Source organism: Anabrus simplex, chromosome 1, assembly GCF_040414725.1.
Source record: "Anabrus simplex isolate iqAnaSimp1 chromosome 1, ASM4041472v1, whole genome shotgun sequence".
Lineage (NCBI taxonomy): Eukaryota > Metazoa > Arthropoda > Insecta > Orthoptera > Tettigoniidae > Anabrus > Anabrus simplex.
In genome coordinates this window covers 929388419-929406243 of record NC_090265.1, presented here as the reverse complement: position 1 = coordinate 929406243, position 17825 = coordinate 929388419, and the positions used below count along the sequence as shown (strand labels likewise).

The 17825-nt window shown below is 38.6% G+C and overlaps 1 protein-coding gene across 1 annotated transcript in view; it reads left to right on the top strand.

The window, feature by feature from the left end:
* Scgdelta (sarcoglycan delta) overlaps nt 1-4725 on the top strand; it is a 545288-nt gene extending 540563 nt beyond the window's left edge. Inside the window, exon 8 of the mRNA XM_067148647.2 lies at nt 3281-4725. Within this exon, the coding sequence (XP_067004748.1) occupies nt 3281-3493 (213 nt within the window). The 3' untranslated portion in view covers nt 3494-4725. The remainder of the gene's footprint in view (nt 1-3280) is intronic.
* The last annotated feature ends 13100 nt before the right edge of the window (nt 4726-17825 follow it).

Below are 17825 nucleotides of genomic sequence, written 5' to 3'. Positions count from 1 at the left end.
ATAGATCTATATATAGCTTCTAGAGGGGTACTGAATTGTATTGGAGCATAAAGGATAATAAGTAGTATCTCATCATTTTCCAGTTGTTATTAAGTCGCAGAGAAGTAAAAGAAACTAAAAGGAAAACAGCAAGTTACTAATGTACAGAAACAGTTGGTAAGGTGTAAATGGAGAGATGAACGTTGAGCCAAATTAAGCAATTAATTTAGAGGGAAAACGTTTGCAATTTTGAAGACTGGTATTGCAAATAAGACAAAACATAATAACATTGAAGAAGCAGTACGAAGAGCAATAGTAATAGCTGCCAAAAGAATGGTATATGAAAGAGAATGAAAATAATCAAAATATTTGGTGTAATGATTGTAGAAGTAAGAACTCTGGAATGATAAGGACAGTGAAAATGTACAAAAATGAGGTATCGCAGGAGTCAAGGGTAGAATTCTGTAGAATAGGAGGAAGTACAAAGATATACTAATTGAAAATAGAAAGAATTGAAATGCCAAAGAGGTACTGTTGTTGAATAGATACTGTAAAGAAAATGAAACCAGAGAAATATGGAACAAAATAAACAAAATTTGTAAGAGAATAATAGTAATAATAACCAAGCTAAAATAAGCAATGATGAATGGATAAAGTACTTCAAGAGTTTATTAGAGGATCGTGGTAAATAAAAACGAAAATGGTATACTCAGATATATAGAGAGCACTCTACCCTTACTAGATGATCCAATAACTACGGGTAAAGAATTAAAGGCAATGGAAAATTAAAGGAAGCTAACTGCAATAATATGCTGGGGATAATAACTGAAATGTTTAACACAATTTGCATGGTAGTAAAATCCCAAAATTTTGGCAGGAAAGAGTAAGATGTCCAATATATAAAAGTAATGGAGAGTAATAATACAAATAATTATAGAAATATTACTGCACTGGATACATATAGTAATATTTATACTGTGATATTAGCAAAAAGACTCCTAAAATACGTGAAGGATTACTCTGTATTCTTGGTGTACCGGTACAGATTTAGGATAGTAATTAGAACTTCAGATAACATATTTGACAGTAATAGATAAGTACTTAAAGACAAAAGGTGGTAAATTATGTATTACAGCTATATATTCACATACTCACATAAAGGGTTTGGTTCTGTCGGCAGAAGGGCGGTGGATGCAAAGATGGCTAAAAAATGGATGTCAATTAAAATTATTAACGCCGTAAAAGAACTGTATATAGTGGTTAAATGCACGATGAAAGTAAAATAAGACTTTGCGGTGGTAAGGATCTATTCAAATGTTGGGCTAAATCAGGGGAACAAATTATCCCGTATATTGTTCATAATTTTCATTAACGATAATTTGGAAGTTGAAGGGAATGAAAACATGACAAGCCCATGTCTTGACAATAAATAAATTCCTGGCCCTGTTATCTCAGACGACATCCTTCAGCTATCTTTAACACTATTTGGTATGCAAAGAAGCAGCACAATTAATGCTAAATATTGTAAAAAATGGAATTACATTAACGTTAAGGAAACTAATGTAATGGTATGTAAAAAAGGGATTTAAACTAAATAAAAAAGGAGCGTGGTGGATATAAGGTGTAAAATAAGATAAAATATAAAATATAATATTTATGAATTATACTGGTATCTAACGGTAAGTGGAATGAACAAATAATACAAACAAAAATTAAAGGTTTGGCAGCTTAATTTAGCATAAGATGTTTGGAGAGGAAGATGCCAAATACTGTATATACTACAAAAAAGTGTTGTAAAATCCAAAGCATTGTACGGGCCAGAAATATGGGGCATTGAAGAAAGTAGTAAAAAACTATAGGTAATAGCTAACAAGTTCTGCAAAATAATAATGGGGCTACCAGAATGTATAGCTAATAGTGGAGTTAGGATCCTATGTGACTATATGCGGTAAGTATCCAAGCAGACATAGCTAAAAAGGTAACTAATTATTTGTTAATTTGTAACAAGGGAAACGGGGGGTGAATATTGAATTTAGCTTACCAACACCAGATGAAATATCTACAGGATGATTACTGGGTAACCAGCGTGAAAAGGATGTTAGATAGAACAGTAATGGGAGAATATTGCGATAAAAAATCAGAACGAAAAAATGAGCTGAGTAATAAAGTAATTATTCGAGAAAAAGAAATTGAGAAGGAGACGGTCGTTTCAGAATGTAGGGCCAAATGAACATTACGGAAATTTTGTGAAATTAGCAAAAAGTTATCAATAAAGAAAGAAAGACGTACGAGTAGAGAATTAAGAGGTAAGGTGTGGTCGCAAATAGGTATCCATAAGAATAAGGGCCAAAGAGAGAAACATGAAGAGAATGATTGTTGTGTAGAGAAGTAGTGGAACGGGCACATCTGTTGAATGTATCAAGGGAAACAGACTCACTTAGGGTCAAATACCTGGATGGTGATTCCAAAGCTAAAATAGTAGAGTGTTACAAAATTATGAAACAATGATTGGATCGCACTGGGTAGGACAGCAAAATTATTGTGTACATTAAGAATCATATGGCAAAGTAAAATAAAATAAAACAAAGCAAGCACTAATTTAGTTAATAAAGGGAAGACACATGTCGTCCTAGATTATAATATACTTTTTAACATCTAAGACAAAAAAATTTGAAAAATGAAAATTTGATGAACCGTTATTAGGTTCAGTTATAACATTTAATTTAGTAAGAGACAAGTTGTCTGGCCCCGCGTTGTAGGGGGCGGCCCCGGGTTCGAATCCCGGCCGGGTCAGGTGTTTTTAATTGTAAATGATTAATATCCCTAGCCTGGGGACTGGGTGTTTGTGTCGTCCTTAATGTTCCTTTCCTGACATTCAACAGTTTACACTCTCGCCATTTCCACATACACGCAGGTTCATAACATATGGTGCAAAGTAGGGGCCAAAGATCTTCTTAGGTCCACACCCCGAATAAATAGCATTTAAAAAAAAGGGACAGCTAAGTGTAATAAGGAATATCATGCGTGTACCAAACAGTTAAATAATTACTCTCTCCCCGGTTTCAGGAGATCCGGAACTAGGGGAGTATTCTGTCCAAATTATTTCATAACCTCATTTTCCATATTATTTTGTCTTACTTACCCCATTATCACGCAGTTAATTTTAACATTGTCTTATAGAAGAAATTTTTCAAACATTTCCACGTTCCCAGCAGAAATCCATTTTTATGTTTAACGTTAATAACTGGTATGGTATTTCAAAATGTCATCTTGAAACTTTTGAAGTTATTATCTATTTCAGGTGCGGCTGGACTCTGCGAACGTGTTCCTACGAGGTTTAAAGACCGCTACAATGCCCGTGCCTGTTCCATTGCCCGCCAACCCTCCGCGGGGGATGCAAATGCCTCCGAGACCTGACATTTATCAACTGTGCGTATGTTCCAACGGAAAGCTGTTCCTCGCGCCACCTGAAGGCTTGTGTGCTGCAGACGATGACTCCAATGTCTGTCGGTGAAACACCGCTCTGCTAAGTTTAGGACTTCTACTTGCGAAGAACGATCCAGCCCTCGTAACTGAATACGCAAAGCTTTATACATCCTCCAAAGTAGCTGGACACTATCAGAGCCATAGTCGATGGTGCAGCATGATGCGAACAAAAATGACCGCTTTCCTCTATTTTGTAAACCTTTAGTTGACGAAACATGTGTTCTCTGTGTGAACTTTATAAAACTTATTTGAAAGTATGGTGTGCATTACCATGTATTGGAAAAATATAAAGAAGTTCAATTATTGATATATCATTCATTTTGTGCTGCTGGTCGTAGAAGAGGAAATGAATAATAACATTGAACATTATAGAGTGCAAAGTATTGTATATGAAGATATTTTAGATATTTTGAAATATGTCTTGAATAATTGGTTATGTTCATAATATGTCTATAGTTTGTACTGCTTGTGTTCTAGTATGCTCAAATTTGAAGTTACTAAAACACACTGCAGTATATGTTCTTGGTGCAATGCATTGAGAATATTACTTGAGGAAACCCATTTGACGTAATGTCCCTTGGGATACAATTAGATCCAGACATGTAAAGTATACGACTATATATTCACCAGAGGATCGGTATTCACCTCAATTCCTAAGATTCAACGTACAATACACGAGGTGGAAAAGAACAGTGCCATGTTTTTAAGAAATAGGTATGAGTGGTTAGACATAAATGTGAAGAAGGTTTGACTGATACCATGTGGCCTCAAAGAAAACGGTCGGAGCTTTGAAACAGAGGAGAAGATATTAATTGGACATTGCAAAATATTACAGATCTACAGAAAACATTCGTTTATATGGCAGTTATTCTAGCAGCAAGTAAAGTGTTTCGGTTATGGTGAAATAAAACAAGGAAAGCAATTCCGAAGGTAGGGTTTAATTATTTTATGATGAAGACCACCATTACTGGTCAGTTGTTTACAATTAATACCATCTAAAATGTACAGGAAATATTATGTCTGAATCTAATATGACGCAATGTTTATTAATATCATATTGTCATGTGTATACCTTGCATGCTTCAGATATGTTTCTCAGTTATATAATACATACAAAACAATTGCCTCACAAGTTACATCCGACAAATGATAGACCATGAACGAGAAATTTTGAAATTACTAAAGTGTAACTTAAAAAGCTTTTAAGTCTGTCGAACACACAAGGTCAACAGAAATATTACGAAAAGCACACTATTAAACAAGAATAGAAATATTAATAATAGTAATATTTATATTGAACTTAAGTGTTCGACAGACTGAAAATCTTTTATGTTACATTTAACTGAGTCTACACTGGAAAGTGTGGCTTTCTTATGAACAAATTACAAAATGGGAAATGAATAGAAATTATAAGGTGTATCAATCCAACTGATGAGCCCAGTGCTACACTGGGAAGAAGCGCTTGTAATTTCACGATTGAAAAAAAGGCTAAAAAGCCTAAATGTTTTTAACATTTGCAATTGATGAAATTAAATTATGGTTTCCGTCTAGGAACCTTATTTTTGATATAAAAGCCAAAATCGGGCATTAATACAAGTGGAGGAACATGCTTCCCCTAGTGCACCGTCACTGCACTGTCCTACATGAGTGGCTTGCAGTGGTGCCTCAACGGCGCACTAGCCGCCAGCGTCTTGGAAAAGTGTAGCAATCCAACTGATGAGCCCGCTGCGACAAGGGGGCGAAGCGCTGGTAATTTCACAGTTGAAAAGAAGCCTAAAGAGCTCAAAGGATTTTACTTATAAGATTATTTTACATTCCAAAATATTCGTCTTTGTAGTAACCGAAGTTATTTACGTAATTTAATATAATATTTGTGGGTACATGTAACATACATCACATTTGTAAATTTAAAAAAAATGTTTCCGTAATAATTTCAGTGTAATACTGTATACTGTATATTTCAGAATGCAAATGAATTGGGATAGTTATTCATTTAACCCCCGTTGGTCGAGCCTTATTTCGTAACGACCATGGTCGAGGTTGAGCAAAACGCCCGGTTTAACCGCACAGTTCAAGGAAACAGGTTTTGGCGGCAAATTAAGACTACAATATCTCCACTCCACAAGAAACTACTTCACTTTCGAAATCCCAACAAGTAGCTATACCAAGACGCCACAGTTTAGCTCAGTTTAATATCATAACACAGAGAATTTGAACAATATGGGTATCATGGTCACCCCTTGACAAAATGATGATAGTCTTAATGTTTAGTTACTTTTCAACTGGGACCAACGATCAACCTTAAACACTCATGGTATTTAGAAAATAGATTCGCTGGACTCGTTGGTAATATTTCAGTATCTTTTGAATGAACTATTACCTCTTTGCTGGGCAACTCTTATTGCTCGACCACGACAGCTTTGGATTAGTCTTGCCGATATATCTGTTTCATGTTATTATCCAGAATTATGGGTTTTAGATTTAGGTTTTACTAAGAATTACTCCACTTCTTATTCTCCTTCTTTTTCTTCTTTCGAATGGGCCTTCTTTGGACCACGCTTGTTCAACTGTTGGGCTTTGATCTGTGCCCAGTATTGCCGCACTTTCTCCGGTGTAACTCTTTTCTTCCATCTATCCAGGAGGTACCTTTTTACCGGGGTTATTCCTGAAATCCGGCTGCCTGGCCGAGGCGGTAAATGCGTGCTCGGTTCGACCGGAAGGATGTGGGTTCGAATCCCCGTCATAAAGTCGTAAAATTTAAGAAACGAGATTTCCACTTCCGGAGGTGCACATGGCCCTGAGGTTCACTCAACCTATACCAAAAATGAGTACCAGGTTAATTCCTGGGGGCAAAGGTGGCCGAGCATATAGCAAACCACTCTACCCCATCACGTGCCGAGGTTAACAATGGTGGAAGCCTTTACCTTCCACTCCTCCAAGGGCATTCATAGCCTGCTTTTATTCCTGAAATCCACGGACTTCTTTCAGGATATTTCGTACAGACCATCTATCTTGGATATCTAATATTACCAGTTTCCGTCAGCCAAGTGGTACGAATCTCCTTGTCCTGCCAGAAGATGAACAGAGATGAACAGACGATTGGTTAGTCTTTTGAGAGGCAGTCTAACCATATGGCCATAGAAGGCTACTCTCCTTTACATAGCACAATCAGAGAGCCTCTCTGTATGTTCATCGAGCCAGGAGTTGTGCCGTATACAGAATTTCTCATCTTCCTATTCCATTTAATGTACTCAACTTTAGTCAAAGTCATCTTCAGCCTTCCGAAGTGTGAACGTTAGAAGTCAACACAAGGGAAAGCTAAAACTCGAGTACCTGAAGTAGAGTAATTTATGAAAAATGCTACAGCTAAAACAGACCATACCACAACATCTCTGCTACAACAGTTATTATCCAAGAGTCTCTCAACGTAGATTTCCTTTCAAATGGATCAGAAAGCAACATTCCTAACCAGTACGCTCTCACAACCCTCAGGCATAATTGACCTGCATTTAGGACTGACGCCCGGGTGTCAGATATCATATCAATTGTTTAACTACTCTTTTCTTGAATGATTCAAAGAAGTTGGAATTTTATCAAAATGTCCCTAATTTCTTCCTTATAAATAAATATTTCCCCAATTTCCACTCTCCAATTCGAACTGTATCTTCATATTATACCTTTTATAGCTCCACTCAAGCTTATTCGTGTACTAATGTCTATCCTAGTATTCATTAACTTCATTCCTTATTAGTATTGGGAAAATTGGCTCCCAAATTACATTTTCTCTTTCTCCTGGCAGTTAGCTGAAGATATACCGAAGAACTTTCATGTCATTTCCGTCCTTCTTATTCAATTTTATAATTATTTACAGACGTTATCAGATCACTATTGCCGTATGCAAATACATATCTCTGACGATCCAACAAATTGCCAAGGCTATAAAGTTTGACACGAGACTTCTAATTCTGGTAAGATACGCAGCCCTTGGATTTACTCAGCCCGCAGTAGAAACGGGTGCCAGATTCGTTATTGGGGACAGAAGTGTGCGAACACAAACCTAATCAGACGGTACCAGTTTGTGCCGAGTTCGGATGTACTCCTTTACCAATTTCCTTCATGACCTGTACATATATTACTTTGCTCAGGTATCTTGACTGTCACCGTGTCGTAAGAGTTCATTCAGACAGTGGGTTAATAATTATTCGTTTCTCTTGATTTCCTGCGTTCATGATTTATACCTATACTTATACGAACAAATTCGTTGTGTAGGAGTAACGTCTTTACCTCATACTCGCAAGCCTCGTGTTCAAATCCTGTTTACTCCATGATTATTAACCTCGGTCTGAGGAAATGGAATAGGGTTCATTCACCTCAGGATCAATCTAATATGAACGGCGGTTAAAAGACAATGAAGAAAGCAATATATTTATAGAGAGTCACAACAACGTGATGACTCTTCAGTATCTGAAGGGCATCTAGCAGGGCGGAAATCATCTTGGCAGGCCCAAGGCCCTTCAATAAATGTTAGAGTCACGGGGTTATTTCGGTTTTTAAACTCGAGATTATTCTGCCGTACATTTCAATACACAAAATTATGATTTATAAAAATGAGAGTTATTTATCATGCGTTATTTACACATTTTAACAATCTGGCTTTTAAGTTATCGTAACAAATATGATGAAATGTGAATAAAGCAAAATTAGATTAATAACAGAATCCTTTAGACTCCACCCTGTTTGGAAATGGATAAAATATAGTTTTATTTCCGAACCGTCTTCCCCTTCATTGTACTGATAACAAGTAATAATTTTAACGTTATTAGTTGTTCTTTGCAATAAATAAATTTATGGTCTTCATAGAACCCGAATTGCCGAAGTTTTGTCCCTCAGAAATTAGTTCACATTATTCTTTTACGCGGGGATAAACATCACGATACTAGATCGATGTAGCAACAAAGAAACCACGCGTCCAAGCATTTTAGTAGGATGGATATGAACATTTCAGTTAGTTCTAAGCAAACTGCATCAATTTTAATGTACTTGCATTATTTTATAGTAAATTCTCAAAAAGTTACCACCTTCGGAGATCAAACCCAAGTCATCCTTTCTCCAGATGAGTCACGTACCACTTTGCTAGGTCGACCAACACACCAGGGAGAGAGAGAGAGAGAAAGATTCGCACTTCAGCTACGATTTGTTTCAGTATTTGTTTCCATTATTTCTTTTTTGTGAAATTTTTTGGAGACAAATTGCGAAACATTGACTTTCTTAACGAGTTTAAAAAGAATACGTTAAAACAGTGTTCCTCGGGATTTTTTCACAATACACCATCCTTTACATTAAGTTCCCGTGGCTAATGTATAAGATTAGATTATAACAATGCAGGAGACAACGATATGGGCTCAATTTTTCCTCAACCCTCAGTTGTTCTTTGGGTTACAGTAGCAACGCCATTCCGTTGGTGTTCCGAAATTTCGAGGTTGTTAATTTGGTATATCTTACGTGCAATGAAAATTAGGGTGAACAGATTCCAAGTGTGAGCATTGTGAAACTAGTACAAAGACAAACAGGGACATGATACATTAAATGCTTCTGTCGGATGTGCAGAAATGCATGTGTGTTTGTCTTCAATTCCACCACAAATGATCTTTTGTGTTAGATACAACAAACTCCAGTTTCTCATTAATAACTTAAATCTTTTATTGTAAGGCATCCGACAAATTAGGCAGTGCCCTTCGGTTCAGAAGGCCCCGCCTTCCATTCCTGGTAGGGTCGAAGATTTTATTCATAAATGGTTAATTCCCTTGGCGGCTCGGGGACTGGGGGTTTGTGCCATTCCCAACACACCTGCAACTCATGATCCCCACAACACTACCCTCTACTACATTTACACGTAGTTTCCTATACACAGCTGATGTCGTCTACTCTCGTCCGAGTGTTTGCCTTATAAGAGCTGCTTCTAAATATATGTAAAAATAGCCATACAGAATTATTATTCAGAATATTATTAATTCTAATGATTAATATTAACATTGTTGTAAGGCGTAAGCCAACAAATCCCTTGAAAAATAAATAAATATCCAGGGGCCTTGGGCTCGATTTCCGCCCAGTTCATGGAGTTTTGCCTAGACCTATGGGCAGGTTCGAGGTCCACCCCACCTTCGGGACAAGAATTGAGGATATATATGATGGTGAACTGCCGATCACGGTCTAGAAAGCCAAGAATAACGGACGAGGGAATTTCTCATTCACAATATGCAGGACATTGGGAAGTTACATGGCACATCTAGCGACTCTCACGTCGTTGTAGTACGCCACGGCACACCTGCTGAGAATCACTGTGATACAACAGAATTTATTTTCATCCATACCACAAAATGTAAATAGAGTATACTACCTTATTTTAGTTACACTTTCTTTACTTATACCTTGTAGCAGATATAATATTACCTGTACATTTTGATGGTCTTAAATTTCCGGTCACTACAGAAAATCCTAAGTACTAAAGAGGAACATTTAGAATATTGAGGTTATATACTGCTTCTATCACGAAAATGTATGTAAAATTTTCTGTGAACTGTCTTAAAGAGATTACAGATCTCGTTACCAAAAATGGAAATACACTGTTCATCTCCCAGTCAAAATATGGCATGATAAAAAAATACTGATTATAATGCTTACTTACCGGACAGGCTAAAATAAACAAATAACATATCTACTGTTTATATAAATGTATTCCACCATAACATGTCCTCATATCCGTTCCTTGAATTTCTATTTATCAGCCATCTACTATTATTTAATTCCCGACAACGAATAGAATGGAGAACTGTAAGTGACATCGGACATCTGGAACACACCTAACTGGCAAGTATTTAATTGGAACATGTGAAGATGATGTCACTAGACTAACTTAAGGTGAAAGATAACACACTTCAGTCTATGTCACGGATTCAGCCTAAAGAAATTAATTTTTTCATTATATTATTTTTTGTTCCCACCACGCGGTGTAGGGGTAGCATGACTGCCTTTTGCCCGAAGGCCGCTGGTTCGATTCCCGGCCAGGTCAGGGATTTTTACCTAGATATGAAGGCTGGTTCGAGGTCCACTCCACCTAAGTGATTACAATTGAGGAGCTATCTGAGCGTGAGTTGACGGCCCCGGTCTAGAAAGCCGTCGTGCTGACCAGACGACACCTCGCAATCTGCAGGCGTTCGGGCTGAGTAGTGGGCGCTTGGTAGGCTATGGCCCTCGGGGCTGTTGTGCCAGGGTCCCAGTAAGCCTTAGGCTCGAGGTAGGGACAGTCATTTGACATACAATGTATGTCTAGAAAGTACGGTGAATGAACCGATATCGTTATGGCAACATGTGTTAACACTGCGTGCACCTGAATGTGAATAGAAAGAGATCTCGAGTAGCGCCACGTGGCGTGGCGTTTAACACACGGAGCTGAACCAGGTTAATCTCCTGCGGCCAGTCGAACGTAGTGCGTAATGTCATAGTGCAATGGAACAACGCATGAACATCAAGTTTTGATACAAATTGTATTAAAAAATGGTGACGGAGGTGCATGCGATGTTAGTGCATGTTTAGGGGACAGAAGCCGTAAGCAGAATATGTGTTTACGACTGGTTCAAAGGCTTTTGGGATGAACAGGAAACTCTTTATGAAGTGCCACGACTCGAACCTCTACCGTACTCTCCGGATCTGGCACCTACAGACTTCTCTTTGTTCACCCGTCTCAAGGGAATACTGAAAGGCATACACTTTGCTGACATACCGGACATTCAAAGACGTGCGATATCAGTGCTTCCAAAAGACGTCTTCGCAGCCATTTCCAGCAGTTGTACACACGTTGACTAAAGTGTGTTGTAGCCAATGGAGCGTACATTGAAGGCGAATAAGGTTTTCTTTGTGTTATGGTATCATTCACCGTACTTTTTAGATGCACTTTGTATAACGTAATGAATAGTAAGTAGAGTAACATATAGCATTAGTTTCAAATATTAGAATAGATAGTTAAACAATAGACGGGCTGAGTGGCTCAGACGGTTGAGGCACTGGCTTTCTGACTCCAAGTTGGCTGGTTCGATCCTGGCTCAGTGCTCGAAGGTGCTCAAATACGTCAGTCTAGTGTCGGAAGCTTTACCGCACTTAAATAACTCCTGCGGGACAAATTTCGAGCTCCTCGGCGTCACCGAAAACCGTAAAAGTAGATGGAGAGACGTAAAGCCAATAACATTATTATCAATTAAACAATAACACACCATGAATTTTCTTGAGTCCAGGAAACGTACTCCCTTCAATATTTTACAATTCAGATTTTTTTTAATGGCTCTACGTATGCCTTACATATAAGTAATTTTTCAGATTAGATCAGATCGTTCCCATATACAGGCATGATCATAAAAACCAGAACACCTTGAAAGACTAGAGATAGGAAGTTGACTTTCACATGACGTGTGAATTAGTATGTTTTGAAGAAATGATTGGCATTTTAACCATGTTTGCCCTCAGATCCAAGGTCCACATCGATACCACGTCACATCACCCCCGACTGGTAAAATGTGCCTGCGGCTCTCGTTGTCACTATAAACCGAAGGTAATGAATCAGTGTGACTTGAGCAGACATACAGGATGCCTCGCAGACGAGTGCGAGAACCGTACCGTCAAATGAGTGAGTTTGGAAGAGGGCGCATTATTGGTATGAGAGAACGTGATGCATCCATCCGAGAAATTGCTGCTCGTGTGGGACGAAGTGTGTTGGCAGTGCAAGGGGTGTGTATAGAATGGTTCACAGAAGACCATAGAACACGATGAGTTGAGTCTGGTCGCACCACACAGACCACCCCTCGAGAAGATCTACACCTCATCCGAATGGCATTGCAAGACAGATCTGCGTCCTGCTGGAACAGTGTAACACAGCGTACTCTATCAGGAGTGACAGTCCGTCGCCGTTTATTACAGTCTGTGTTACCGGCGAGCCGTCCACTTCTTCGCCTGCTTTAACTAATATGCATAAACATGCTATACTTCAATGGTGTATGGAGCGACGTAACTGGGGAGAGGAATGGCAGCAGATAGTGTTTTCGGACGAATCCAGGTTCTGTTTGTTTGAAAAAATGGCCACATTTTGGTTCGTCGCAGACAGGGAGAGAGGCATTACATTGACTGCATTCACACAATACATATAGCGTCAACTCAAGGCCGTATGGTGTGGGGTGCTATTGGGTACAACCACACATCACAACTGGTGAGTGTTCAGGGTACTGTGACCAGTTTGACCTACTTAAATTACATCCTGCGACTCATAACCACACACTTTCTGCACTACACCCCAGACGCCATATTTCAGCAGGTCAATGCGAGACCACATGTTGCTACATTAACACGTACCTTTTTGTTGTCGCAGGATGGCCCGCCCGATCACCGGACTTGTCTCCAATCGAAAATGTGTGGGATATAGTTAAACGACGGGTGTGGCACTGTGACCCAATGCCAACCACCAAAGATGAACTATGGAACCAGGTGAATGCAACATGGATGGCTACACCTAAGGACGCCATTCGCGCCTTATAACCGTCGATAGCAACACGCATGGAGCAAGTTATCAGTTCCCATGGAAGACCCATTGCCTACCAGAAAACAGGACACATGTTGAATCTAGGTGACTGGATTGCTAATCGTTTCTGCAGAACATACTAATGAATATGTCCTGTGAATATGAACTTCCTATCTCTAGTCTTTCAAGGTGTTCTGTATTTTATGAACATGCGTGTAAGTTAACAATATACAATTTTCCGTTCGATGATGATGTTATTGATTTTACGCCCCATTAACTATTTTTATGGTTTTTCGGAGACGACGAACTGCCTTAACTTTGTTCCGTAGGAATCTTTTAACGTACTAGTAAATCTATAGGTATGGGGCTGACGGATTTGAACACCTTCAAATACCACCGGACGGAGCGAGGATCGAACCTGCAAGCTCAGTCGTGGAGCCAATCAGCCTGGCTAAATTTCTGTTCCTCATAACCTCTTTCTCTTGTACTGTATATCCGAGTGGTGGACTCTATTCCGCAGTTGATCATATTCATGGTGTGTAGGGCCTGTTGTAATTTATCTACGAAATCAGTCCTTTTGAGTACTACACAGTTACTTGAATTCTTGCTATTCCATAGACCGCAACAGTGGAGGGATCTAGTGGTTATTGTTCGCATAAGGCAAATACGATGCGATGAACATTTGATAACTAGCTGACGGGTTAGCTTTTGTATGTTTACATCAGCAATTCCATTTCGCGGAGATGAGTAGAGTGATAGCAGAAAAGACAAATCACACCCCAACTAACAACAATAAGCAGTCAGTCCAATGTTGTTGCTGATACGTTTTAGGGACTTAGGACATTGTAAGCCATCACATTCTGTTTTCTTGCGGCTCGGTGTCGGTGATACAGGAGCATTCGGTGCTGTAGTAGACAACTAATTACTGCTCTACTGTTGGGTGACAATTGTAATCAATTTAAATATCTACCCTACTGTCAGATACTAATTGTAATATAAATCCAGCATAAAAACTGGACATTCTCACGACACTCACCAAGAGAACGATACGAATTTTTGAGCCATCATATATCCTTGAGGAGATAACAGATTCAAAGTCACGTTTAAGGGTAATGGTTACGACGATGTACAGATTCACAGAGCCCTGGATCTCAAAGGGACAACTAAGCAAAGCTCATAGAAAGAAGAAGTGAAGGGAACTGCCTACCTGTCTTACATTCACAATACCACGAATTGCCAAGAATCTCCGCAATCACAATATAAAAATCATGTTTGGCACCGTCGCTAAAATTTCTTACAGTTTAGTTAAAAGGAAGGACAAATTGTCCCCACTATTACACCCTGGGGTATACGAAATTCCCTGTACTTTCGGCTTGGGGCACTGTGCCTGCATACAGCGAGCCACCTAATGACGAACGAGCGAACCACTACAGCTCCAACGCTAAGGCAGTCTTAAATTCAAACCCTCATTATTGTAAAAGACTTCCTCGTGAACAGTCGAGATTTTCTTCTGATGACACGGAGCAAAGTAAAGAGTTCCACCTTGTTTCTTTGATACGGCATGAGTCCAAAAGCCCATATAATTTAATTTATCAAAATATTCATTTTTGTACCATAATTGAGTGTAAATATCACTTGGCGCCTTCCTATGAAATAAAATTCAAAATGAGTGAATACACAAATAAATGACGATACTAATACTAATTTGCTGAAAATACGGGTAAATGGGGGCCAGACGTCACCGTAGGATCCCCCAATTTAGAATATTAATAACAACTAATTATAAATGGTAGAGAAAATAGATTCCACTCGGGTCATGTTCATAGAGCTGAGAAACAAGTATTCTGCTGACTGGGTCTTACCTAACTCCCTGAAAACGAATAAGCGGGTAGAAACAGCACCTACCGTGTGTTCTCCAGTAAATTCCCCATTAATTGTAAATGAACTCAGATCTTCTCATTATTTGTACATAAGCACTTGCTCACTACGCAGTACATATAACATAGCAAAACACTCAATAAAGGTTTACAATTGCTGGTAGACTCCCTATATAAATTCACCAATCCTAGAATAAAATGAAAAGCAGAGGGAACACGACAGCAAGGACTCTACTGTAATTTGTAGTGAGTACGATGACCAATAGTTACAAAAAATATATACTTCGATAAACGCCCTTCACTGTCTCTGTGTATCGACACAAATTACCGGCAATCACCATCAACACATGGTCTATCACTAGAGCCCGGAATTCCATGCAAATGCATGTTTTTAAATAAGCTGGTTACAGTTCTCAAACTTTGCAAATATTTGTTGTATGACATAACGATTCGAAGTAACCATTCTTTTTCCCTGCATGTTTGCATATTTGGGTCTTTTTAGGAGAAAATTCATACATAATCCATATTTTAAATATTTTAGATTTAATAGCGAATATTTGGACGTTTAATATTGCATAATATGACTTTTCTTCTGACCTTTGCGGATATATAATGTAAACTTGCATGATAGTGCCTTGTATGAATGTTGATTTTCAGAATTCGGGACTATATTTCCTCGTTATACGTATGTCTATTACTGAGAGACGGAGAGAATGTATTCCTGGCATCTAATGTGACAACCAAAGTTAGTACATACGGTAGAGGTCCTATCATCCAATTAACCAAGCACTTTCTTATCTCTTACTTGAGTAAACATTGACGTAAGCCGGAATGCCGTACGTGATTCTTAGGAATAAGATACCCCAGTAACACATTGCTATCGTAAATTGTGCATTGATTATTGACGGAAGTGATCCGTTGAAATCCCTATTTTAAATTTGTCACGCTTATAAGAGACGTATTGTGATGAAGAGGCAGAAGACGTGCAATTTGACCTCACTTTGTCCCATATGTCTTCATTTAAGTATGCACCTGTCACTTTTTGTGACGTAGAAAGATCATTTCTGTGCTTAAGAATGTACCGACAGATAAACGGATGAGCTTAAATCAAGACAATTTGGAGAAATTACGATACTTGTACAAAGTTTCAAACGGAACTGAATTTTGATAGTGCATATTTTCCCGTTTATTGTGCATGTTTTACCATACGATAGTGCATATCTTCCCGTTTATTGTGCATGTTTTCCCATACGATAGTGCATATTTTCCCATACGATAGTGCATATTTTCCCGTTTATTGTGCATGTTTTACCGTACGATAGTGCATATTTTCCCGTTTATTGTGCATGTTTTACCGTACGATAGTGCATATTTTCCCGTTTATTGTGCATGTTTTACCATACGATAGTGCATATTTTCCCGTTTATTGTGCATGTTTTACCGTACGATAGTGGTTGAATTCATGCATATTTTGAGATTTGATAGTGCATGGAAATCCGGGCTCTAGATATCATTTTGACACTGCACCTCTTTTTCACTAATACCAACACTTGGTTTTAGAGACACTTAGGTTTTATAAACACACACTATGACGCGGAGCAAAATATATATAATTCCATTGATCAAAATATTTTTTACCATAATTGAGTGTAAATATCACTTGGTGACTTCCAATGATATAAAATTCAAAACGAGTGAATAAATAAATAAATGACGATACTGATAATAATAACAATATACAATTTGCAAAAAATGCAGGTAAATGGGCGCCAGAAGTCACCATAGGATCTCTCAATTTACAATATTAATAACAACTAGTAATAATAAATGGGACAGCATAAAAAATTCCACTCGGGTCTTGTTCATAGAGCTGGAAAACTGGTATTCTGTTGACTGGGCCTTGCCTAACCCCCTGAAAACGAATAAGCATAGGCATAGGCCTTGAAACCGGCCCATAGATTAACGAAAATTGCCATAAGATATGAATACCAAAATCAGTACCTTACACAAGAGTATAAACAACCAAACAACTCTGCTCCGTTCTTCCATAATCAAACGCTCAATCGTTAATATTCGCAGTAATTATCCTCCGTAAATTGTCCGCTGGACCCCGTCCTTCCGAAGTTTTAGTTGACTTCTCCTCCCCACTACTTCCCGATATCCAAGATCCTATCGGACCGTCTGTCCAATCATGAGCGAGAGATACCCAGTGCCATGGTAACATTGGTACACGTGTCTATGACTCGAGCAGGCTCAAAGTCCGACGTGTGGGTATCCATGTGTCAGGTTGCACTCTCCGCGTAATTCATAAAGTTCCCTTTTGCTGTTATTCCAAACCTGGAAATAGCTGTGTGCTTGCCAAAGGTTACCAATGGTTACCACTTTAGGTTCCCAAGGTAAGAGCCGCTGCTGGAGATGTGGTGCGGAGGATGACGTCTTTCCAAACACCAAATTTACCTTCGTTACTGCGTAAGCATTTCCATGTAACGGCTGAAAGTCGAGCATAGTAGGTTCGACCCTGACTCAGTGCGGTAGTCTTTCAAGGTGCTCACGATATTGATGTTTACGGTTTAGTAAAATCAATAATTTTTCTGAGCAACGTATAGTAAATAAAGTAATCTCTATAGCTAACATTTCATATTAGAGACATGACAGCGTGTTTAGCCTTCAGTAGGAATGAGTACATGGTTAATTCCATGAAGATAAAGACTCTTGACAACTCCTAGGCTCTTGGCGCTGAGATGGCGGATGGTGCAAATATTTACCATCCACTCCCGTCATTGACTGTTGACTGAAGGTGCAAAAATGTCGGAGATTTTCTTCAAGTGCAAGGAGATGAATGAATGGTACGGTTAGTACGTTACAGTTATTCACAAAGTCAACAGTATTTACATTCTCTATATGAGTCGACACCGCGGCAT